Source organism: Doryrhamphus excisus, chromosome 19, assembly GCF_030265055.1.
Source record: "Doryrhamphus excisus isolate RoL2022-K1 chromosome 19, RoL_Dexc_1.0, whole genome shotgun sequence".
NCBI lineage: Eukaryota > Metazoa > Chordata > Actinopteri > Syngnathiformes > Syngnathidae > Doryrhamphus > Doryrhamphus excisus.
This window is the reverse complement of record NC_080484.1, coordinates 12,344,275-12,369,325: the sequence shown is the minus strand read 5'-3', so window position 1 is coordinate 12,369,325 and position 25,051 is coordinate 12,344,275. Positions and strand designations below refer to the sequence as shown.

Genomic DNA, 25,051 nt, shown 5'->3' with positions numbered 1-25,051 from the left:
TGGTCACAGAACACAATATTCTATGTGCCCTGAAAGTCCAAATCATCTAAAATGGCCGGTAGTGGACAGGTGGTCTTGTGAAAAATACTTGGGATTGAATGAGTTAAGAGAAAAAAAACTCCAAACCTATATGGCCCCGTGTGAAATTCTGTATTTCGTTTAAAAAAATGATATTTTTACTGCAAATGGCCCCGAGGGCCGCACTTTGGACACCCCTGAAATAAATAGTCCTACTTGGACTCACAGTCGGGTCTGGAAGCAATTAACCACGATAAATGAGGGACTACCATACTGCCGCAGCAACAAGATGCTGCCCTTAAAGTCATTTCCTTTGCCTTCCTCTCGGAGAAAATGCAGCATATCCTCCCTTGTCCTCTTTAATTCCTTATACACTATTTACGTTATAACTTTTAATATTCCTCTACCTGTCCTTGCTGTTGAACTGTGACTCAATCACACTCTCTCTCACACGCACACACACATACGCAGTGTGAGCAGGAAAAGTCGTTGATGGCGTAATTATCTTATGCAAATACCATGAGCCAATACCCCATCTCATCCCAGCCAGGCTACCATCCACCATAAACATAAGTCAGGTGAATTAGTATCGCCACGATGTTCCTGTGCCTGCACTCAAATGTGCGTACCCGACGTCCAATTTCCACCCCGCTCGGCCTGAGTCACGGCAGCTATTGCTTCATTTCACCATATTTTTTTAAGCACATCGACACGACAGCGAGAGAGAGAGAGAAGAGGAAAGAGGGGGATTGAATTGCTTGCTGTTGAGAGGTTGGGTTGATGTGTTCCTCAAAGCTATATTGCAGCAGCGAGATTTGAATTTCTCTCTTGTCTTACCTGCATATTTTGGGCGGGGAGTACATTCATTCATTCATTTTCTACCACTTTTTCCTCACGAGGGTCGCGGGGGTTGCTGGAGCCTATCCCAGCTGTCTTCGGGCGAGAGGTGGGGAGTACAAATAAAGCGAAATAGCCTTGGCTTGGCGTAACGCTAACACAGTGTCACCATAAGCATTGAAACTAGACTGAAATTCAATAGCTTTTCCTTCTGAATGTTGTGCTAGCTCAATGCTAATATCGCTATTAGTGACCCCCACATACTGCTAATACTGTATGCACTACTAGTGACCCCCACATACTGCTAATACTGTATGCACTACTAGTGACCCCCACATACTGCTAATACTGTATGCACTACTAGTGACCCCCGCATACTGCTAATACTGTATGCAGGATTAGTGACCCCCACATACTGCTAATACTGTATGCACTATTAGTGATCCCCACATACTGCTAATACTGTATGCACTACTAGTGACCCCCGCATACTGCTAATACTGTATGCACTATTAGTGACCCTCACATACTGCTATTACTGTATGCACTATGAGTGACCCCCACATACTGCTAATACTGTATGCACTACTAGTGACCCCCGCATACTGCTAATACTGTATGCACTATGAGTGACCCCCACATACTGCTAATACTGTATGCATTATTAGTGACCCCCACATACTGCTAATACTGTATGCAGCATTTGTGACCCCCACATACTGCTAATACTGTATGCACTATTAGTGACCCCCACATCCTGCTAATAATGTAGGCACTAATAGTGACCCCCACATACTGCTAATAATGTATGCACTATTAGTGACCCCCACATACTCCTAATACTGTATGCACTATTAGTGACCCCCACATACTGCTAATACTGTATGCACTATTAGTGACCCCCACATACTGCTAATACTGTATGCACTATTAGTGATCCCCACATACTGCTAATACTGTATGCAGCATTAGTGACCCCCACATACTGCTAGTACTGTATGCACTATGAGTGACCCCCACATACTTCTAATACTGTATGCACTACTAGTGACCCCCGCATACTGCTAATACTAAATGGATTATTAGTGACCCCCACATACTGCTAATACTGTATCCACTATGAGTGACCCCCACATACTGCTAATACTGTATGCATTATTAGTGACCCCCACATACTGCTAATACTGTATCCACTATTAGTGACCCCCACATACTGCTAATACTGTATGCACTATGAGTGCCCCCACATACTGCTAATACTGTATGCACTATGAGTGACCCCCACATACGGTATGACATAATAATGTATGACACTTGGGCAGTCAAACACTATAAGGCTCAACAAGAGACAGGACTGGCACAGTCAAGGCCACTGTTGACAACACCTCCTCCTTCCTCCTCCTTACAGGCTGACCCAAAGGAGCTGATCCACCTGGTCACCCGCCACGTATCCTCGTATTCGGGTTGGCCGGAGGAGCTGCAGAATTTGATCGCACAGCTCCACGCCTACAACGAGCGCCTGACCGACTTCACCCAGGCCCAGGTGCTGCAGGGGCTGGGCCGCGGCGTGGACGTGCAGAGGTTCAGCTCCGACCCCGACTACAAAAAGGAGACCATACTTGGCCTGGCGGAGTAGGTGGCGCTTGCAAATATGTTGACTCTGCACAAAATTTTGTCTTTTTGGGGCCAGATGCTAGCACATGTGGTAAAAATGTAGTTAGCTACTTAGTTAAGGAAGCAAAAGCAGAAGTGAGCGCAATGCTTTGTGATGCTGAAGAGGCTCATGTTAGTGCATGTGAGCACTAACGTTGTTTGCCCAGTGGTGACAGTTTGACCCTGGAACTGACTCTTTCTATTCATTTGAGACCTATTGGGAAAACAGAAGAAAGAAAGAAGTGTATTACTTCTAATAAGTCATCCAGGAATAAGAAGGCATACTGTATTGTTGTTGATGGCCTCATTTGCTTTACAAATATATTATTGTATACAAATATACTTCTCCTACTACTCCTACTACACATATGCATGTTTTTTTTAACAAATATGTACGAGTATCAAGTGTGTGTGTGTGTGTGTGTGTGTGTGTGTGGGAGTGACGCTGCACTAATGAGATGTAACATGGTCATTATTTTACTTTGTGTGTGTGTGTGTCAGGACGCTGGATCACAGTGTGTACAGCATCTCGGTATCGTTGGCTAAGCGCTACAGCATTCCTCTGTGGGAGGTCCACATGACTCATCTGGAGTTCCTCTTCACTGACAGCGGGTACACACACACACACACACACACACACACAGAAATGTTTCTTTTTATCTGGTTTCTTCCTCCTGCCGATTGCTCAGTTAATGGCGTGAAAGTAACCTGAAATGACCGGCATGTGCAGACACAACATTAGGTACACCACACTTGACTTTCTGCAGCTGATATTGTGCCTCATGTTTTGCCAGAGCCTTGCCTTATTTGCAATAGAATGTCCTATCAGCACTTTTTCTATATACAGTACAGCACATATGTGTGTGTAGCAGTGATAAATAAGCCCCCCGTCCCATTCCGATATAAGGAAATGGTTTATGGATTGTATTTAATGATAAATTACAACCTAAGCCTAACAATGTGCCTTGGTATATACGTGTGTGTGTGTTGTGAAAGGCAAATGTTTGTGTAGCAACACAGAGCATTCCAGGCTTGAAGCATCTGCAATATGGATATTGATTTAATGCATGGATGAATGCTGGGAATGATATAAATAGAGCAGGCGGAGGCTTACTGCAAATACACACTTGGAACAACTTAGAGGGAATGTGCTCTGGGAATGCCTTGGAATGACGACACGGACATTTGTCAAAGGGGTACTTATTTTTTATTGAACCGTTTTTATTACTTTTTTATTCTTGTTAAAAAGTAATAAAAACAGTCCAATAAAACAAATATGTAATATTCTATATTCTATTGTGTTTATTTTTTATAGTTATTACACTTTTTAAAATAATGACCCTTATTATTTAATAATTGTTTAAATATAAATTTTATGTTCATTTTTTTTACAATTTTTATTACCTTTTTTACATACATTTTACAGACATTTTTATATGTTCTGTGTATTTTTGTAATATTTCGGTTACCTTATTTGGTGACATGAGACCAAGTATTAGAAACAGCTCTCAATGCAGTTCTACTGTATGTAAATTACAACAAAAAATACAAATATACTTCTCCTACTACTACTAATAATAATCATATCAATAATCATGTATTCATTAAGAGTGTTTTATTGTCATATACTGTATAATATAGACTATAATATTTTGCTAACATTATTTGATGACAAAAAACAAATATTTGAAAGAGATATTTGATGCATGACACTTTTACTCAACTACAAATACTACGAGGAATTACCTTATACTTACTTCATTAAATACCTCATTATTTCATACTAGTAGTTTTGCAGTTGAAATAGTATATGCAAGCTGGTTTGAAGTACACATTGTCCATTTCGGCATGCACGATACTGCATAGGATGCCAGTGAGAGACAGGCGAGTGTGTGTTACTTGTGTGTGTGTTGTGTGTCTGTGCGTGTGAATGAAATTTGAGGTGGTACTGAGATAAAGGGACCGAAAAGAAGAAGAGATGGATGATGGCGACAGGGTGTCCCTGAGACAATGATGTCAGCACAGAATGAACACTGCAGGGATCAATGCCACGCTAAACACCGCCGTCGTCAGCATTGTGCCCGAGTGTGTGTGTGTGTGTGTATTTTCAGCGAGGTCCTTTGGGGACTTGGACCTCAGCCTCATTTATTGTTTTTCCAAACGACAGCTCTTAAAGTGTTTGAATCCCTCCTCCTGGAAGCTATGGCCACTTCATTAGGTACACACAAACCGCCATCAACAGACATTTCCAGCATGGCCTCGCCATCCAAAGCCTCACCACGGAGACTAATTTGTTGTGCAAGTCAACGCAGCCCCAAACACCAGCAAAAAGTCAGCAAAGCAGCAGGTGGTCTTCAAAATGAAAGCTTGCATGAAAGGAACACGAGCAAACCCAGGAGGAGTAGAAGCATAGAAGCTGGCGGTGATGTGAAAGATCTTCAGAGAGGAACACCATCAGCATGTTTTGAGGAGAAAAAACAGAAAAGGAACTACAGACGGCAGCGGCGTCTGACAGCGCGGTACAAATTGTAAATAACGCTCATCATCCTCACAACGGGGACGTCGACATCTTGCCTTTGGTCTCGGCACGGTTGGCACGAGAAGCCCAGGAGTTCAATCAAGGTCTGATGCTGCGCTATTTAAGCGCATTTGCTCCTCAGCAAGGGAACACTCTGTGGAGGACAGTGGCAGGAATCATTTCCATCTTACAAATGCAGGGAAAAAAGCAAATTCTATGAATATTCTAATAATAAAAAAAGTAGTTTTTCATATATTGTAGAGCAGGGGTCTGAAACTCAATTTACCTGGGGGCCACTGGAGCTAGGGTCTGGGCAAGGCTGGGCAAGGCTGGGCAAGCCCCCCCCCCCCCCCCCCCCCCCCAAAAAAAAAAAAAAAAACGCATTTATTAAAAACAGAAAAATATACAATTTCTACAATAAAAGCTCTGATAAAACATTCCACTGTTCTCAAATATCTTCATTTTTATTTTTCTGCACAAAATAAGATGAAAAATAAATAAACAAATCAAGAATAATGAAAATCAATCAGTAATAAATAAATATAATAATAATAATAAAACGGCAAATAATAAAAACTTAAGAAACCACATATAGTTGGTGAGTAGACAAATAATTTTTTTCAGATCAAAATGAACAAAGCATTATTAGAGCCCTGTAGACATGACAAAACACAACTATAGTCACATTTATACTTTTATTATTTATAACATATTGCGCAACTGCAGGGTCTTGAGACACATGCTAACTCGCAAACTAGAGAGCTAGCGACCTAAACGGTAGCCTTCAAGTTATTGATAGTTCCTTTAAACTTAAATAGCCAAAAACTTACCACTTCCACACGGATAGGGAGGATAACTATTAACAGTTATTTAACCTTTAACATGAACATTAATCAAACGTAATATTTTTTTCTGGGTACATGATACCATACAGCATCCATATCAAACTTGCGCGGGCCGCACATTAAACTTTCATATCAAGGCGGGGGCCTCAAACTAGTGTCCTGCGGGCCACATTTGGCCCACGGGCCACGTGTTTGAGACCCCTGTTGTAGAGAGATGAAATACAGTGTAAGGAATGTACGGTAATAATAATATTCCAACAATTGTCATTTTTTGACTCTATATCCAGTATTACAATATTTACAACACAAATTGTTCTACTACGACTACTGATAATAATACAGTAAAATAAAGAACAAATGAAAATAAATAATGAAGCCTGATATTTTGTATTTATATATGTTGTTAATTTGAGGTCAACACCATTGTATTTTGTTTGTGAAACACAAACAATTTGAGTTTGTTTGACTTGTTTTTTATACTCGCGTCATATTTTTCACAAGTTTCTGAAAGGTTGTCGAAGAGTCATAGGGAAGAGGGAAGGGCAACTTAAAATCTGCATTATTATTATTATTTTTAGAGGCAATCACTGCAAAAAGATTAATTGCTAGCGTGATTGCAAATGTATAATTCGTCTCCGCCGTTTCAGAAGCAACCCGCCAAGGTTTATTAGCTGACATTATCCCGCTGGCTCAGCTGTCTTCCAACACAATTCCAACTTCTATATCGCTGCTTTTTCTGCCTGATATAATATATAATACATAATATATAATATAATACCCAAAGCCTTCTCATCTGGTCCATTTCCAAAAGAGTCAGCATGTGATAAAGCAAATGTAATCCAGTGTAGTGGTCGTCACTTCCTTGCATGTTGTGTTAGCTCTGCCATCCAATCCAAGCTAATGCCATTAAAGTCACATGCAAAGATAATTGGTGTGCTAATCAGACAGTCGGAATTAAAGTGAAGGGAAGCGAGCGGGTGAGGATTACTCAGCATGTCATTACTGTTTGAACTGATGCAGCCCCTCTTTTTCTCATCTTCTTTCTTACTACTAATTTGTTTACAAATTACAATCCAGCAGGGTGTGTGTCTTTTTTATTATTATTTTTTTAATATGTAATTTTATGGTGTGGAGTTCAGGACATTATGATAATACGTGTTTGCACAGCTGAGTCACCTCTTTACTATGCAAATCAAAACTTCCTGTCTGCTATTCAGCATGGACTTTTGTTTGTGTGCAATTTCCTGTTGAGACTTATTAACATGTCTGCATGGATTTCTGTCTATAATTAGCCGTCTTCACAGGATGTTCCAAGCTCTTTAAAATAAGATCTCATTTCAACTGATCCAGATTTGGATTTTTATTTAATAGACAAAGGCTATATGCTATGCTATGTTCCGTTACGCAATGCTACATGCTGTGTTGTGTTATGTTATGATGTTATATTGCGTTACATTGTGTTGTGTTATGTTATAGCATGCACACCATCTTTTCAGCCATTCAATATCATGCAAAGTAAATGAATAATAGCTACATTCTCTCAAGTTGTATTTCTCTTCCGTCTTCCTTGCAGCCTCTCCACCAAGGACATTGAATCCCGCAGCGATTCACTGGGCCTGTTCCAGACTCTAAAGAGCAACCCCCAGGCCTTTTATAGCCACATGAACAAGTATGTTCTTCCCAGCGTGGAGGGAAGCGACCTGGGCCGCCTGCTGTATTACTACACCTTGCTGGACGCCGCCGGCTGCGAGCCTTACATGGTTGGCGCCGCCATCAAACCGGAAAGCCACGTCAAGCTGCTCAAGAAGCTTCGAGCCGTGGCCAGCGGTAAGTAGTATCACATAGATGGATGATGATGCTGCTGCTGCTCGAGCGCTGACTAGAACTACTGTCTGTTCAGTAGAAAACAGTGACTGGTTTGCCGACGTTAGCGTCCTCTCCAAGGACATCACAAGCGCTTTGTCACCACTTGGCTCCAACTTTCTAGTTAAAGGCCTGCAGGAGGTGCGGTGACTCGGTCTAGAAGAAGTTTAAAGGTCGCAGGGTTGTGTCAGATGTGTTTTCACGCCTGGATTGCTCCGTCTGCTCTTTCACATCGCTGACACATGCCTCTGTTTAACACTGCCATCTGGACTTATTTACCTTTTAGCACACACCTGTCCCAAAAACATGTCACATCGCACTTTTATCCACTTTGTTTACCTGAATCAGAAAGAGGATGGGGCGCTAATTGGAGAGAGTTATTGTGAAAACTTAAGGCTGCATAACAAGCTCATTTTTTAACTTTTTAACAAAAATTGCGCAATCATGTTCAACTATCACTAGATTTCGTCTTGGTTGCGAGATGCCAAATTGAATGCTAACCAAGCGGCGAACACAAATTTTTAACTTTTTAACAAAAATTGCGCAATCATGTTCAAGTATCACTAGATTCCGTCTTGGTTGCAAGATGCCAAATTCAATGCTCACCAAGTGGTGAACACAAACCAAAGCAAAATTTTGGATGTTAACCGAAAATTGCACTAACCGGGCGGATGTTAACCAAGGTACTGTATTACATTTCATGACCAGAGGCAGTATTATAATTGATAGACACTAAGCACACATTGATTTGACCCAATCAGAACTGCCCCATTGGCCTGAAATATATTTTTCCTCAAACAACTTTCAATAAATGGACTAAAAATACACCTGTGCCCCATTTTGGACACCTGACCCAAATGTTACAATATAAAATGCATACTGAATGGAGAACAAGTGAATATTCATTGAAGTGTCTGTCTGAGGCTGTTTGGAAATGTGTGTGCGTGTTTCATCATGGTTCCGTGTGAGTAGATGTAAATGTGTGTGTGTGTGTGTGTGTGTGTATGTGTATGAGAACATTGAGTGAGCCCTCCCTCCGGGCAAGCAGGCAGGCGTGCCACTGTTAAATATTTAAAGCTTGGGCAGGCTGCGGTGTTGCCACACTAATGTGTCTGTCTGAGAGCATACATGCTACACTACAACACGTACACACTGTACATGTATGACACAAAACAGCTTTTGATGATTTGTTGTGTAGTTATGGAATATATATGTGAATTAGTAGTAAATATATGCTTGAAGAGCCATCACATGGTAGCAAATAAATGATATTTGTTGCACCCCCTATGGGTTTTTGTTCAAAATGCTTTGTAAGACATGCTAGCATACATGTAATAAAGCCTCAGAGTTGTATTATTTCTAGACAAATGGACAATTTTCCAGGGTCTAGTGGTTAGCACGCAGACCTCACAGCTAGGAGACGAGGGTTCAATTCCACCCTCGGCCATCTCTGTGTGGAGTTTGCATGTTCTCCCCATGCATGCGTGGGTTTTCTCCGGGTACTCCGGTTTCCTCCCACATTCAAAAAACATGCTAGGTAAATTGGTGACTCCAAATGAATGAATGAATGATTACTGGACTTAGCTGCACGGTGGACGAGTGGTTAGCTCGTAGACCTCACAGCTAGGAGACCAGGGTTCAATTCCACCCTCGGCCATCTCTGTGTGGTTTTCTCCGGGTACTCCGGTTTCCTCCCACATTCCAAAAACATGCTAGGTTAATTGGTGACTCCAAATTATGAATGTGAGTGTGAATGGTTGTTTGTCTATATGTGCCCTGTGATTGGCTGGCGACCAGTCCAGGGTGAACCCCGCCTCTCGCCCGAAGACAGCTGGGATAGGCTCCAGCATCCCCCGTGACCCTCGTGAGGAAAAAGCGGTAGAAAATGAATGAATGAATAAATGGACAATTTTCAAATACATTTTGCTTGATGTCAGCCATGTTTTGCAACCAATCTTGCTCAAATTTGTCATATGCGTGCTTGTCCGTCCCCTAAAGGTGTACACCGCATTTGACTGTGATTGGGCAAAACACCATAAAGTTACACTTGGTGTTTTGTCCAGTGTTTTGTTGAGTGCATTGAACTTATCGGAGGGTAAAACGTTGGGGTTGAATAACAGCGCTACCATGTGGTGTATTCGTCAGAAAAGCACGGTATGGGGTCCATATTCACACTCATCTTTTGTGTGCAGCAGTTTCAGGAAGAGAAGCGTTACAGTAACTTTGACCACACGTGTCAATGGAGGGCCGGGGCGCTGCAAGGTTTGCTAGCCAAGCAGGTGAAAATGGAGGAGATGTTGATCGCTAAAATCACCTGATTTAATGACCAGCTGGAGAGAAAACCGGCAGTGTCTCACCCTTCCATGGCGCGAGTTTGACACCCCTGGCTTAGACACTGGCCAGGTGTCCCATCACTTTTGCCAGTTTCTATCTATCCTGTTTGGTGCAGCATACTGATGGCAATGAATCTCACACATGCAGGCTTAAACTACCGCCAGCTGACAGACGAGTCCCTGGACCCACTGGCCGTCCTAGAACCGGTCCTGACCAGTCAGAACGTGCTGTCCATCTCGAAACTCGCCAATCGTCTGCCAAGGCCCGCTGGCAGCGCCGGTGGCGGTGGAGAACCGGCAACGCTCTCCCCCAGCGAGGTCCACGCCACATGGCTGCAGAAGTTGTTCTGGAAAGGAGACGCCCAGTTGCTGAAAAGACCTCCACAGAGCGACCAGGACTACCTCCATGCTTACGACACCTGCGCCAAGTACCTGGACAGGCTGGTGCCTGCTGATGCCATCCACTTCCTGGACAACATCACTTTCTCTACAGAGGCTGTCCAACAGGTAAGCGCCATTGTTAGTTTACCTTATTAGAATGCATATTTTGTCCATACTAGCCATATCATTTGTTATTTATTGACTGGTTTTATTATGTTTACTTTATTATGTGCAGCTCTAGTGTTAAACAATAGAAGTACTACTGCAGACACATAGCCACACCACTGATACATGTAGGGCAGCGGTCCCACCCCTGAAAGGGTGGAACCCGAGAAAAGGATGTAGAGCAGTTACTTCCAAGGTCGAGACTTCATCATTCGACTCTCACAGCAGATTAGATTAGATTAGATTAAATTCAACTTTATTGTTATTGCTCATGTCACTGGTACAGGGCAACAAAATGCAGTAAGCATCCAACCAGAAGTGCAATTTTATAAGTACAGTAAACCTCGGATATATCGGACTCTGATATATCGGAAATTCGCTCACAACGGACAGATAAAAAAGGACCAATTTTTCTGTAATGCATTTCCAATAAAAATTCATTGCATATATCGGATTTTTTATAACGGATTTCGCCTATTTCGGACAAAATCTCCAGTCCCGTTCCAATGCATTTCCATTAAATTTCCCTCGCATATATCGGATGGCCGCATCGTGGCGCTCCGATTCGCCGAATCGTGACAGGCCGCTATACGACGTCATTTGCAGCGTTTGCAGCGTTGCCTGCGCGTCCAGGTACATTGGAAACATAGTCAAGGAAGTGCCTTAAAATCCGATTTACGCATATACCGGATATAAATCCGATATATGCGTAAAACGGACATTTTCCGGTATACGCATATAACGGATTTCGCTTATATCGGACAAAACCAGTGGGAACAATTGAATCAGATATATCCGAGGTTTACTGTACCTTAGTAGTAAGTAAATGTAGAAAAAAAATGGACAGATCTATGTAAAAAACTATAACAGGCTATGACTATAATAAATGACTATAATATGGCTATTGTAGATTATACAGATTATAAACAGTATGGATGTGACAATATATAATAACAGTAATATGTACAGTATTGCAATGAAGTGACTAGAGTACGGTTATTGCAGATTATATAAATTATAAACAGTATGATTTATGAATGCAACAAGATATTACAGTAATATGTACAAATGTGCAATATGTAAGTAGTGGAAGGGGTGGGCAATGGGGGGCAGAGTTCAACAAGGATGCACTCTGATCTCTTCTCGGGATAAACGAACTTGAACCTTTCGACATAGAAAAAGCTTGAAATGAAAAGGTTGGGAAGGTGTTTTTCTTTGACACCTTTGTGGTATGTTGTAGCCACAGTTGATAAATACACACAGCATCATTTCACAGTGAATATGAGCCCCTTTCCAGCGGAAAAAGGAATGACATAGACACGGCTTTAACGTGCTTCTTCTCATCTTATGAATAGATCCTTGCTTTTGCCACCTTCCTCTCCACGCCACATTTTAGTTTTACACCCTTCTCTTTTTCTTTCTTCCCTCACCCCTTGTGCTTCCAAGAGAGCTAATTCCACCTTCTCCATTTCAGAGGCAATTAAACTCCAACTCCCAGCAGGCCCCATGGTCCCACTGGGCTTTTTAACATGCACTTTATCTCTCGCCAACCTACTGTCAGCTCCCTCTCATCCTCGTTTCTGTCATCTTTCAACCCTTTCAAGGGAAAAAACCTTGACTCCTCTCATTGTTTGACCTTTAACACCCCCCCTTTCCCTCGTGATGGATCGCTCCATTTCCCACAAGGCCAAAGGGTGAGATAAATGGTTACCGGACGTATATATGTTTTATTTTTTTGGAAGGAAATGGCACTTTACTGGACTTTTTTTTCCCCGTGAGATCATAGAAAGACCATTTATAATCTTTTCACCTTGCAGCTTGCATTTAACGGCTACTGGACTGGCGTATCCACAAGACTCAGAAGAACAATAGACACTCCTCACCTTCTCTGGGGAGGTTATGTTGTCTACCCTATTTGTTATTTACTCAGTCAGATATGTTGCTGTAGCGTGGTTCTTCTGCAGGTGCAGTTTATATAAAAATAATACATAAGTTATAACGTATCTTGGGATTGAAGGGTATTTTTTTTTTAAATGAATGATAATTTGCTACTAGAAAAGGGTAAAAAAAGGCAATAAAAACAATACTGTCTGCATGTATATTATGTCTGAAGTTAAAAACATTTAATATGGTGAAAGTGACAAAAATATTCGTATATTAAATTTTCTATTATTTATTTTAGACTTATATAAGACTTCTGTGAGCGGGACCGTTTTGGGATTTAAACGTGTAAACTTGTTTTTGTCTAGAAAAAAATTCCAACCTGCTCCAAATATAAAAAATGCATGAAAATCAATATTGCTATCAATTATTGAGCTAGTCTGTCTGAAATAAGCCCACCCCAAACATTCCACTTATGACATTGAATATTTTATGTTTTCTCCATCCAAGGAAAAAAAAAAACAGTGACTCCTCACACAAAGGGCATGAAGAAAACTAAAAAGGTCTGATGTTTTTAAAGCATGTTATGTGGTGAAAGCAGGGCCGTTTTGGAAACTAAGGTATAAAGTGTATGTTTTTTTTCATTGTTGTCAATGTTGTGACCAATCAACCTAATTGTTGTGCTTTTTGTGCATAGGTTTTCCCTATTCAGCAAAACAGTGAATCATGAATGTAAACATATCATATCAAAAAATGTTTAAAAGTTCAATATAATGCGATGAAAGTGAACCAAAAAATAGTACAATTTTTGTCATATCGTTTTCGGACCTAAAGGTTGATAAGATTTGATGTAGTGAAAGTGAAAATAAAAATGTTACATGTTGACTTTTTTGAGCGGTTTGAACTGTAAGTTTCTCATTTGCTCCACCAATCATCATCATTTCCGTCTCCATCTCCAGCTGAGCATCCAAGTGCGATCCGGGCTGATCAGCCAAGCCACCAAAGCCCTGCGCCAGCTGGGCGAGAAGAGCAGGAAGCGCGGGCACGAGATGGCCGGCGACCGGGAAGGGACGGGCTCGGCGGCAATGACTTATGACGAGGCCCTGGCGCACCTGCAGCAATCACAAGCCCACCTGGACACGCTCAGTCACCCCTTCGTCCTTTCGCTCAAAGACAGCCAACAGGTAGAAAGAAGCCATCGGCACAACACCTTGACTCTTTTGTGTGCTTTCAAGCCTGAGAAACCACGTAATCACCCCTTGATCAAAATGGAAGATCCCCGTCTTCTACTATGCTTTTCAATCCGGTCAAGTAGAATATATACACCATGCTGTGTCTCATTAGCCTAAGTCACACTCATTTACACTGCTGTCACCTCTCTCTCTGTCTCTCTCGCTGTATGTGTAAACATGGAACCATGAGGCCATTGTTGCTATGCAACCATGAGACATTTTTGACTCCCACATTCTGCTACTTCATAGCATTTAGCCCCTGCTTATGTTTTACAAAGGAACAAACGATCACAGGTTAGACAAAACAATGCAAAATTAAATAAATTCATCAATCTTTAAAATTGTATGATTAATTAAATATCTAATTAATTAATTAAATCAATAAATGCTTCTTTATATTATTAATTTAATGTGTCATTAAATTACAAAAAAAAGTACATTTTCACATTTGAATCAGGATGGAAACATTCCACCTGCCTTAAAATAAAAAATGGTACAGTCCCTTTGTGCTATGTCATCCTCAATGAACCAGGAAGTAGCCTGCTAGCTAACTAACGAACAGAAAACATGACTTTTTTTCCACTTATATTTGATAAATTACTTTTTCTTTTGGATGTTTGAGTGAAGATAGAGTATTCAACCTGCTACAGAATCAAAAATGCTACACTGTCTCATTGTCTTAACCGATCCTTCATGAACCAGTAAGTAGCTTGCTAGCTAACAAACGGACAGAGAAATAACAAAAATACTTATTTTCTGGGGTTTTTTTTTAGTTTTGTTTGACGTTTTAGATGGATGTTTGAGTCCCAACGTAAGGATTCAACTCACTCCAGAATCAAAAATGGTACAGCCCTATTGTCTTATGTCATTCTCCATGAACCAGGAAGTAGCCTAGTAGCCTTCCTAGTAAGGAAGGATGGACTAGAAAAATACATCTCTCCATGATTTAAAAAAATAAAAATAAACAGTGCCGTCCTCTTATATCATCCTCCATCAAGCAGGAAGTACCCTGCTTGCTAACAAACTCACCAAGTCATTTCAGTCTCGTCCTGTCATCATATTCCCTTCCTAAACCAGGAAGTAGCCTGCTAGCTTGTTAGTTAGCTAACAAACACCACATTGATATTGTCTTTTTGCTTTGCGTTCCAGAAGCAGCTGCAGCGTTACAGTCGACTGTACGATATGTCCCGGTCCGAGAGGTCAAAGGTGCACGAGCTGGCAGTCGCCATGGCAACCGACGGGCAGCCCCTGGAAAGCATCGCAGAGCTCTTGCGGGTCGCTGTGGGTTGCCTGGACCTGTCCGTCAAAAGCGTACTGCAGGATGCCGTCGCCAGAGCAGTCGCCGCACTGAGGTACCGACTCGACTTACGTTAATGGTTAGCCAAGGCACCGGCGGCTAACGGAAACCTGATTCCCAAAGACATCCTTCCTGTGACAGCACGCGTTTATTAATCAGACGAGGTGTGGCCCCGCTGACATGTCAGCAGAAATGAGCTAATAATAGGACGGCGGTGTTGACAAAATGGCTGTCAAACACTTCCCCCTGAGACAGGAAAATCACCTTGTCTTTCTGTTTGCTTTCTTCCTTTCCATAAACGAGCGTCACAGTCACACTTTGTCTGACGACGTTATTAAATAGAGTACGCCCCCTCCCCGCCGTCTACTGCCATTCAACGCACTCCCCGGCAAAATGTCTTCTTTTGTATTGTATTTCTAGATTACAAATATTACAAAATCTTATTGAATATGTCGAAAATGTGTGATGGGTCCCGTTTTTAAAGGGTGCTAAGTGGCCTTAGGAGTAAATGAAGTCTTTAAAGTGAGAATAAATGGCAACATCAGGAGCATCTGATTAGGCTGATGAACGCCAGCCAATCGCCTTGATGACTGCGGCGCCTCATTTCCTGCTTCTTACCTGCCAAATGATGCGCGTTGCAGATAGACGCCAAATGCACAGTGTACTCGCGCATTTTGTTAAGATGTTCCATCATGATCACACACACACACACACACACACAGTAGGTTGATTATACCAAGTCAGTGAATGCATCTTGGTCCATTGTCTTCCATTGCTTCAGTCGTATTCTTCCAAGTGTCTTTTTTTATGCATTCACTGCTGCCTTTTTAGGGTTTTTTTTTTGCGGCCATGCCGTCTTCAAAGTTGGCAGCGATGAATGGAGGCCGCCACTAATGGCCATCTTTTGTATCTGTCACAAGTCATCTGCCTCTCGGTGTGTCTTTTGTGCGCGGTAAAGACAAACGTCCACTGCAGCAGTAAAGAAGTGCTGCATCGACAATGTGAGCGTGTGCATTTTATATTTGTGTTGTGCTTGTTTGGGGTGCACTTGAGTCAGGAGAAATCACCCTTTCCTCCTCTTTTATGCTGCGAAATGGCCGTCCTTTTTTGCAAATATACAGTTTATGTTTCTGAAAGGCAAAAAGTAGCAATTTATTGTAACGTTTCACTTCGCCCCCACCCACAAAATCCAACTTCATTCTTGTAATATTACACATATTAATGTCAGGTTTTTTTTTCCTTAACACATTCAACTGCAGCCTTAACACTCCTTTGTGTGGGAATAAATTCCTAATTCTACACATCTAATAATGGCTTCTAGACATGTTTTTTTTTTATTTGAAATAAGGCTGTCCCTGAAAATAAAGTCTTTGATTGTCTCCCCCTCAGCAGTTGTCCCTTGACATTGTGTTAATTTGAAACTCTTATCTTAATTAGGTGTTACGTAAGATGGTTGTGGGGATTTTTTTTTTTTTAATTTTTTTGTCTATTCTCTTTGTATGTGTTTTTTAATACAGCGGCGATTCCGACCACCTTCTGACTCACCCAGAAGCCCTCAGGGTGCTGGAGGCCATGGTGACGGCGGTGTACCACAGTGTGCAGAAAGGGTAGGAACTGAGAGATCTTTTTAAAAGGTGCATGAACGTCACACACGAATGCCTCCTCAGTGACGATGCGGTGACCTCGGACGACCTGCTGGCCTGGTTGCGTCCGTTCTGCGGCGATGCGTCCCTGCCGGTGCGTCCTCGCATCGCTGTACTGCAGATACTGGAGAGCAACTTTAGCCTGCGAGACAGCGACGTCCGTCTGCTGCTGCTCTACAGGACGGAGGCTGTGCTCAAAGACAGACAGGTAACGGAATATCAGTGTCGTGGGATTGAATAGCTGCTTTCATTTTTCCTGATTGACTAATTCATGGCCCGAGCTTCTTAATTAACGTGTAAATGTATGCACACAGCCATTGTCGGCCCAGGTAGACAGGTGTGTGCCTGTGTGTGTGTGTGGGCGCCGTTCCCTTGAACTAATTGGGCACTCTCCCCACATTTGGCAGGCTTCTGATGTAGCGCTCACACATGTGCACTCTGGAGGAAGTGAACATCCAAAGGGATCAGTTAATTAATCTTTTTTATAATTTTATTTTGAAAGGACTGTGTGCCGTGAGAGCGTGACTCAGCCTGGAGGAAAGAGCAACTTTCTATGCAACCTTTTTATAAGGCCTTTAAATGTGTGGCCGGGGTTTTGTCACCACGTTTGAATAGTTTCTTCCTCCATTGCTGCTTCCTATAGTATTCCAACATGACAATGCAAAGGCTGCATGGTTTTTATGGTATGCAAGCTAGGAATAGGCATTCAAACACATTTTCTGCATGAGATTATCAGTCCATCAAAACCAAAATAAAAAAAAATAATTGTATAATATTTGCATAATTAATGCCATAATTTCAATTTTTTTCATTAGGATTTATATACATTTCTTATAAATACTATTATTTTTCAAACAAAAAACAAAGGAGGCTCAGAGCTAACACGTTTGTATTTAGAGCCACAGACTTACAGTAACACAATAAAGCAGCTCTGGCCTGCGCATACTGGAAAATATGGAGAAAAATGAACATCGAGGTGCCAAGGTTGTTTACTGACTAGCTAACTTTACCAGCCCCGTGGGAACCTCGCTCCACTCCAGTCAATTTGGTATTCCAATTTTACAGCCAACTTGGTGGAAAGACAGCAGAAGAGTAGGCTCAGAGTTAGGCAGTTTTTACTTTCAGATACATGTCAACTGTAATAAAATGACGTAACCTCAGCCTCCTCATTCATAGAGAGAATTAGGACGATATCATCAGTCCATTGACGAGCTAAACTTGCCAACGTGGAGAACCTCGCTCCATTCATTTCCCTGTATTGCCTTATTTACAGTGAACATCATACTTTTTTTAAACAATAGTGGAAAGGTGGCAGAAAGGGAAGCTCAGAGCTAAAGTGTCTTTTCTTTCCAATGCACGCCAATGACGCCAACCTCTACATTCTTGGAGAGAAATACAGTGAAGAAAATAAGTATTTGAACACCCTGCTATTTTGCTATTTCTCCCACTTAGAAATCATGGAGGGGTCTGAAATTTTCATCGTAGGTGCATGTCCACTGTGAGAGAGATAAACTAAAAAGAAAAATCCAGAAATCACAATGCATGATTTTTTTAACAATTTATTTGTGTGATACAGCTGCTAATAAGTATTTGAACACCTGAGAAAATGAATGTTAATATTTGGTACAGTAGCCTTTGTTTGCTATTACAGAGGTCAAACGTTTCCTGTAGTTTTTCACCAGGTTTGCACACACTGCAGGAGGGATCTTGGCCCACTCCTCCACACAGATCTTCTCTAGATCAGTCAGGTTTCTGGGCTGTCGCTGAGAAACACGGAGTTTGAGCTCCCTCCAAAGATTTTCGATTGGGTTCAGGTCTGGAGACTGGCTGGGCCATGCTAGAACCTTGATATGCTTCTTACGGAGCCACTCCTTGGTTTTCCTGGCTGTGTGCTTCGGGTCGTTGTCGTGTTGGAAGACCCAGCCACGACCCATCTTCAATGCTCTGACAGAGGGAAGGAGGTTGTTCCCCAAAATCTCACAATACACGGCCCCAGTCATCCTCTCTTTAATGCAGTGCACTCGTCCTGTCCCATGTGCAGAAAAACACCCCCAAAGCATGATGCTACCACCCCCATGCTTCACAGTAGGGATGGTGTTCTTCGGATTGTACTCTTCATTCTTCTTCCTCCAAACACGCTTATTGGAATTATGACCAAAAAGTTCTATTTTGGTCTCATCTGACCATAAAACTTTCTCCCATGACTCCTCTGTATCATCCAAATGGTCATATGCAAACTTAAGACGGGCCTTGACATGTGCTGGTTTAAGCAGGGGAACCTTTCGTGCCATGCATGATTTCACATCATGACGTCTTAGTGTATTACCTACAGTAACCTTGGAAACGGTGGTCCCAGCTCTTTTCAGGTCATTGACCAAGTCCTGTCGTGTAGTTCTGGGCTGATTCCTCACCTTTCTTAGAATCATTGAGACCCCACGAGGTGATATCTTGCATGGGGCTCCACTCCGATTGAGATTGACCGTCATGTTTAGCTTCTTCCATTTTCTAATGATAGCTCCAACAGTGGACCTTTTTTCACCAAGCTGCTTGGTAATTGCTCCGTAGCCCTTTCCAGCCTTGTGGAGGTGTACAATTTTGTCTCTGGTGTCTTTGGACAGCTCTTTGGTCTTCGCCATGTTACAAGTTAAAGTCTTACTGATTGTATGGGGTGGACAGGTGTCTTTATGCAGCTAACGACCTCAAACAGGTGCATCTGATTCAGGATGATACATGGAGTGCAGGTGGACTTCTAATGGGCAGACTAACAGGTCTTTCAGGGTCAGAATTCTAGATGATACACAGGTGTTCAAATACTTATTTGCAGCTGTATCACACAAATAAATTGTTAAAAAATCATGCATTGTGATTTCTGGATTTTTCTTTTTAGTTTATCTCTCTCACAGTGGACATGCACCTACGATGAAAATTTCAGACCCCTCCATGATTTCTAAGTGGGAGAAATAGCAAAATAGCAGGGTGTTCAAATACTTATTTTCTTCACTGTATGAACAAATGAAAACGAGTTCGGTGATTTACTGGCATGCTAATTTCTCCGGTCTGAGGAACCTCGCTCCGTCTTGTTCACAGTGAACTTCATACCTGCTTTAATAATGTAGATTGGTGGCAGAAATCGAGGCTCAGAGCTAAACTGTGTTTACTTTAAAATACACATTAACAATAAAAAAATAAAGTAACTCGAGCCTCCTCATTCTTGGGGAGAAATCTGAACACGTGAATAAATTATTGGCACGCTGACTTCACTCCATTCACTTTTTTCCACCAGTCGTTTACAGTGAACATGTTTTTATTGAGAAGGATGTCTGTTATGCTTACTTCCTGTTAGCCATCTACTTTATTTTTAGCTTCCTTTGCCCTTCCTTTGCTTAAACACGTAGCAACCACGTAACACTAAATCTTCGACGATGTGACCTTTTTTTTTGGGAGAGCAGGCAAATGTTACAAAGACGGATGTTGCCTGTTCAGTCAGTCACTCAGCGAGCGATGAGTCGTTGAAAAGGCCACCACTTCCTGTTTGTGATGCGCCACAGCAGAACGCCGCTATAGTCGTAAGTAAATAGTGATGGATAACACGGTCAGAGAGACGTTATGTAAACACTTGGACGTCGCAAAGCCCCACTTAGCACTTTAAAGGCTGATTGCAAATGACACCAGCGTGTGGGTGGAGGGGGTTGGTGGGGGGCACACATAGATTGTGTGACTTCATCATGAATGATTAGTCAAAACAGCCCACTGCTCAAATGTCACCTATGTCAGGAAGGGAGCGTTTCTTTTGTCCATGTGCGTGTCTTGTGTGTCTTGGCCTTTTCTTTTGTTTCTTTGTGGCATTTCATGAACAAAAAGGCGGCGCCCATTCACATTTACAAATGTGTGCTTGCATGTATTCACGCTTATAATTGCATCATTAAGTCCATTTAGGACATTTGGTTTTAAGACCATGCATGTACATCAGTGTCATTTCTCTTGGAGATTAATTAAGTATCCATTCATTTATTTCACAATGTTATTGATATTCTTCTTTTAGGATTCTTATATATTCTTACAATAATGCACATTTTGACATAATTAAATGAAATGCATTCAACTTTACTAATTCTTTTAATAGTAAAAGAAATATTCTAAAGCTATGTAATACAGTCATCCCTCGTTTATCACAGTTAATTGGTACCAGACCTGACAGTGAAGTAGGATTCCTTATATATAAATTCAATATTTTAGTATTTACAGCATTAAAAAAAACCTGTTTACAACTTTGTAAATATGAATTGTAACATTATTAGAGCCCTGTGGGCATAAAATAACACCCCTATAGTCAACTTTACACTCGTATTACCCAATATAAGAGACATAACAGGAGAAAATAAGACATAAACAAGACTTGTGCTTGTGTGTGTTGCTGCAAATGTGTGGGTTAAGGTCTGTTGTGAGATCATTCAAAGCCTGTTGTTTCGGCAGTCAAGTCTGGTGCTTGTGTGTTTCACTGAAAATTACAGTAACATTAGTGACACATGGTGACTAGCATAGAACAGTACATATTATCACTTCTTTCAATGCGTACTCTGAATGCCTTATATTTGTAGTTCAGATAATTTAGCTACTTTTATACTTGAAAATGCTTCATTTGGACAGAAATGTGTCCAATTGGCTTGAATATGCCTACTTTTGGACTAATAATAGGCCTTACTCTACCACCAAACAGCAGACTTTGTTTCCATAGCAATTTAGGAGTTATTTTAAATGGCTTAAAAATATGTTCCATACATGTGATATGTGATGGAGACGTGTGATCTCCTGGCCTGGCCCAGCAGGTCAAAGGTTACTTTTCCAGCTTTCCTCCACGGCCCCTCAGGCTTATACAGCCCAAACTTTTATTTGTCTTTTTAAAGGCACATAGGCCAGGAGAAGACAGGTTTTGTCATCTCCGTGGTACCTGCTACCGATGATTCAGTCGCGTATTAAAAGTTAAAAAAAACACAGGAGAGGAGGCAGCGCAATAAAATAAGTCAGACCAGACGAGTGGAAATAAGGCGAGAGAGGGCCCGAGGATAGTTGAAATGATGATGTGAGTAGGAGGAACAAAGCGGGAGGAGTTGGATGGGGGCCACTCGTGTCCTGTTATCATCGTAGTCATGCTGCTTTCTCTCGCTCTGAATCACCACGCTTTAGTCAACTTGGTGCTGTTTTTACTGCCATCTTTATCACTGCAACCAAAGGCTTCCCATCTGCACACCTGCTTGGACAACGTTTGGGATGTATTATGTGGAGAAATTCAAAAAACAAAGTCTGCTATCTTCAGGTGGAAATGTTGCAAAATGAAGTAGTTGGGAATGGTATCATCTTATCATCTTATTTTCAACATGCCCACAGAATGTAATTGAAAAAGACGTCTATCATGTTGAATACCAGTTATTTTCACATGCCTTTTGGACGCTTTTTAATACTTGTTTGTGTCGTGTCATGGGTTTTCAAATTTTAAATGAATATTTTAAATGAATGAGGCATTTTTTTTACTTTTTACATTAACAGAGGTCCCTCAGTTATAGTGGTAAATTGACTCCAGACCCGACAGCATGAAAAGAATTCCTGTGATATACAGTAAACCTCGGATATATCGGATTCAATTGTTCCCACTGGTTTTGTCCGATATAAGCGAAATCCGTTATATGCGTATACCGGAAAATGTCCGTTTTACGCATATATCGGATTTTTATCTGGTATATGCGTACATCGGATTTTATCCGTTATAAAAAGGCACTTCCTTGACTATGTTTCCCAATGTACCTGGACGCGCAGGCAACGCTGCAAACGCTGCAAATGACGTCGTATAGCCTGTCATGATTCGGCGAATCGGAGCGCCACGATGCGGCCATCCGATATACAGTATGCGAGGGAAATTTAATGGAAATGCATTGGAACGGGACTGGAAATTTTGTCCGAAATAGGCGAAATCCGTTATAAAAAATCTGATATATACAATGAATTTTTATTGGAAATGCATTACAGAAAAATTGGTTCTTTTTTATCTGTCCGTTGTGAGCGAATTTCCGATATATCAGAGTCCGATATATCCGAGGTTTACTGTAGTAAGATTCAATGTTAATAAATGGAATATTTTGGAGTTAGAGCATAGGCAACCTGTTTATGACTTTGTAAATGAGCCCCTTAGACATGAAATAACACCCCAGTCACCAAATATGATAGAGGATATATTATTCAGGCCAAGGAGACATGAGCACACTGCTTGTTTGCAGCCAGCTGAGGTGCTGTTGATTCAGTTTGCCGGCAAAGCAAGAATAAGTAAAGCTCCATCCACGCTGTGTACAGTTTGAGACGCTTCACATTTGTCTCAATCTCTCCATCCACTCAACGTCTCCTCAGGACGAGTTTGTGGTGTTGTCGTTTTACTCTTGCGCTGACACCGATCTGAAGAAATTGCACATGTTTTTTGCTAGCACGTGTCGTCGTTTTCCGAGCGTTCCTTTCTCCTTGACCTTTTTTCACTTGATGGAATATTCATGGACCTCCCCCAGACCCCCAACCCCCCCAACACGCATGCATGATTAAGGATAGGTTGGAGTCTGGGAGCAAATGGGCTTGATATTAAAATATACTGTATGTGTGTGTTTAATATTGATGTCTAGTGTGTGTGTGTGTGTGTGTGTGAAGGTGTGTGTAGGGAGATGGGTTCAATCTGCCACCCCCCCTTATTTTGTCTAACCTTGATCTGCACTCTCTCTAACCCCTCCCTCTTTGCCGTCCTCTGGGGGCTTCATGGAAGGAAAAGTGCACTTTTTTTAATTTTAATTTTGCCTATCCACAATCCGTATGAGACATGAACTCAGGTCTTTCTCTAAAATATAAAAACAGAAATTCATGCTCATAAAGGGACACAACTATTCCGCCAAGAACGCCTGCTATTAGAACACCTCCCACAAGGTGTTATGCTTGGATATCCATGCTGTGAGCATGTAGTAACAGGTACATTAATGATACCATGTAATACTTACACAATTTTGCTGTATTTTGGTGATTGAATCTTCCTTCCTGGGTGCATTGATGTCACATAGCAACATGGACGGAACGCTGCGTTGTGGTGGCGTTGGTGTTGAAGCTAGTAGCTAGTCCGGTTTGGTGTGGCGAGGTGTCACTACGCCAGTAACATAGTTCTTTGGCGTAACTGTCACGGTTCGACATGTCTGTGTTGCGGTGCGACCCCAGGATGCAGAGAGCAGGACCAAATGCAGGTAAAATAATATTTATTTTAGCTATAATAGCAGCAAAAGGAAACTCAACTCAACTAGCTGAAGGACAAACTAACAATGATCCAACAAAAGGAGAAGCACACACCTGAACTAAATAGAGATGACAAATTAGGGACAGGTGTGGGTGGCTATGACAACGAAGGCAGAGGAGGCAAAACAGGAATTCAAGTACAAAATAAGAGTGTCCAAAAAGGAAACCAAAGCCCAGACAGGGAACAAACTGTCACGCAGGAACTCACGCAGAGCGTGACAGTAACAATGTTAATAACAATAATAATAACAGTGTCGCTGTAGCTTGGTTAACATGCAGGTGACGTTATATCAATGGAGGGTTGTTGATATGGAGTGTTGTTGCATCCCATTACGTGCATTCTTAGCGGTCTCTTTTTAGCTGATTTTATTCAGGATGCTTCGATTAACTGATTGACTGGATTTTTGTTAAAGAAATTAGCATAATGCTGCTTCTTCCCCCATTACTTTAATAAGGAAAATTCCATTTGCACGTTAGCTGTCAGGATGCTACATGAAGAAACACCTCAACGTCAGTCGATGCGAACACTTTACGTGTGTACGTGTTCACGTTTTCCCTGCACAGCACATGGCATTCTTTATTAAGTTGTGCGTGTTTGAAGTTCTAATAAGTGTGTCTGTGTGTGTTGAAAGCAAATTTGAAAAGAATCCCAGACGGCCAGAGTTTATTTAGCCTTCCTTGAGGGAGGCGAGGCCGACATATGGAGGGAAATCATTTCACAGGAGCTTATTGAAGCCCACTTTAACTGATTGTGTGTGTGTGCCTGTTTGTCTTTTAAATTGATGTAAAGAAGCAGCATCATGCCAGTTGGTCCCATGAGAAACGGATGACTGGACTTTCATGTGTGCAGTCACTCGCCAACACAACACAATCATTACTTTGAAGATACTTTGCTATATTACACTCCTTTGCTCTCTTTGTGTATGCTAGCGCCCCCGCCTCCACCCACTCAGACAATGAGTTTGAATGACTGAAAAAAGGGCTCATTCCGTTCATGCCGTTGTTCTATGGAACAAAAGGCGAGGGACGAGGAACCCAGACACGCATGCACACGGCAATAAATTGAGACTGAAA

General features: G+C 41.7%; 1 protein-coding gene across 2 annotated transcripts in view; it reads left to right on the top strand.

Annotated features, from left to right (window-relative positions):
- nbas (NBAS subunit of NRZ tethering complex) overlaps window positions 1–25,051 on the top strand; it is a 112,773-nt gene that overhangs the window by 73,010 nt on the left and 14,712 nt on the right. For both annotated transcript variants that reach the window (XM_058056689.1, XM_058056690.1), the window contains exons 42-49: window positions 2,264–2,487; window positions 3,010–3,120; window positions 7,445–7,698; window positions 10,216–10,574; window positions 13,454–13,678; window positions 14,876–15,078; window positions 16,541–16,630; window positions 16,691–16,874. In XM_058056689.1, coding sequence (XP_057912672.1) covers window positions 2,264–2,487; window positions 3,010–3,120; window positions 7,445–7,698; window positions 10,216–10,574; window positions 13,454–13,678; window positions 14,876–15,078; window positions 16,541–16,630; window positions 16,691–16,874 — 1,650 coding nt within the window. The remainder of the gene's footprint in view (window positions 1–2,263; window positions 2,488–3,009; window positions 3,121–7,444; window positions 7,699–10,215; window positions 10,575–13,453; window positions 13,679–14,875; window positions 15,079–16,540; window positions 16,631–16,690; window positions 16,875–25,051) is intronic.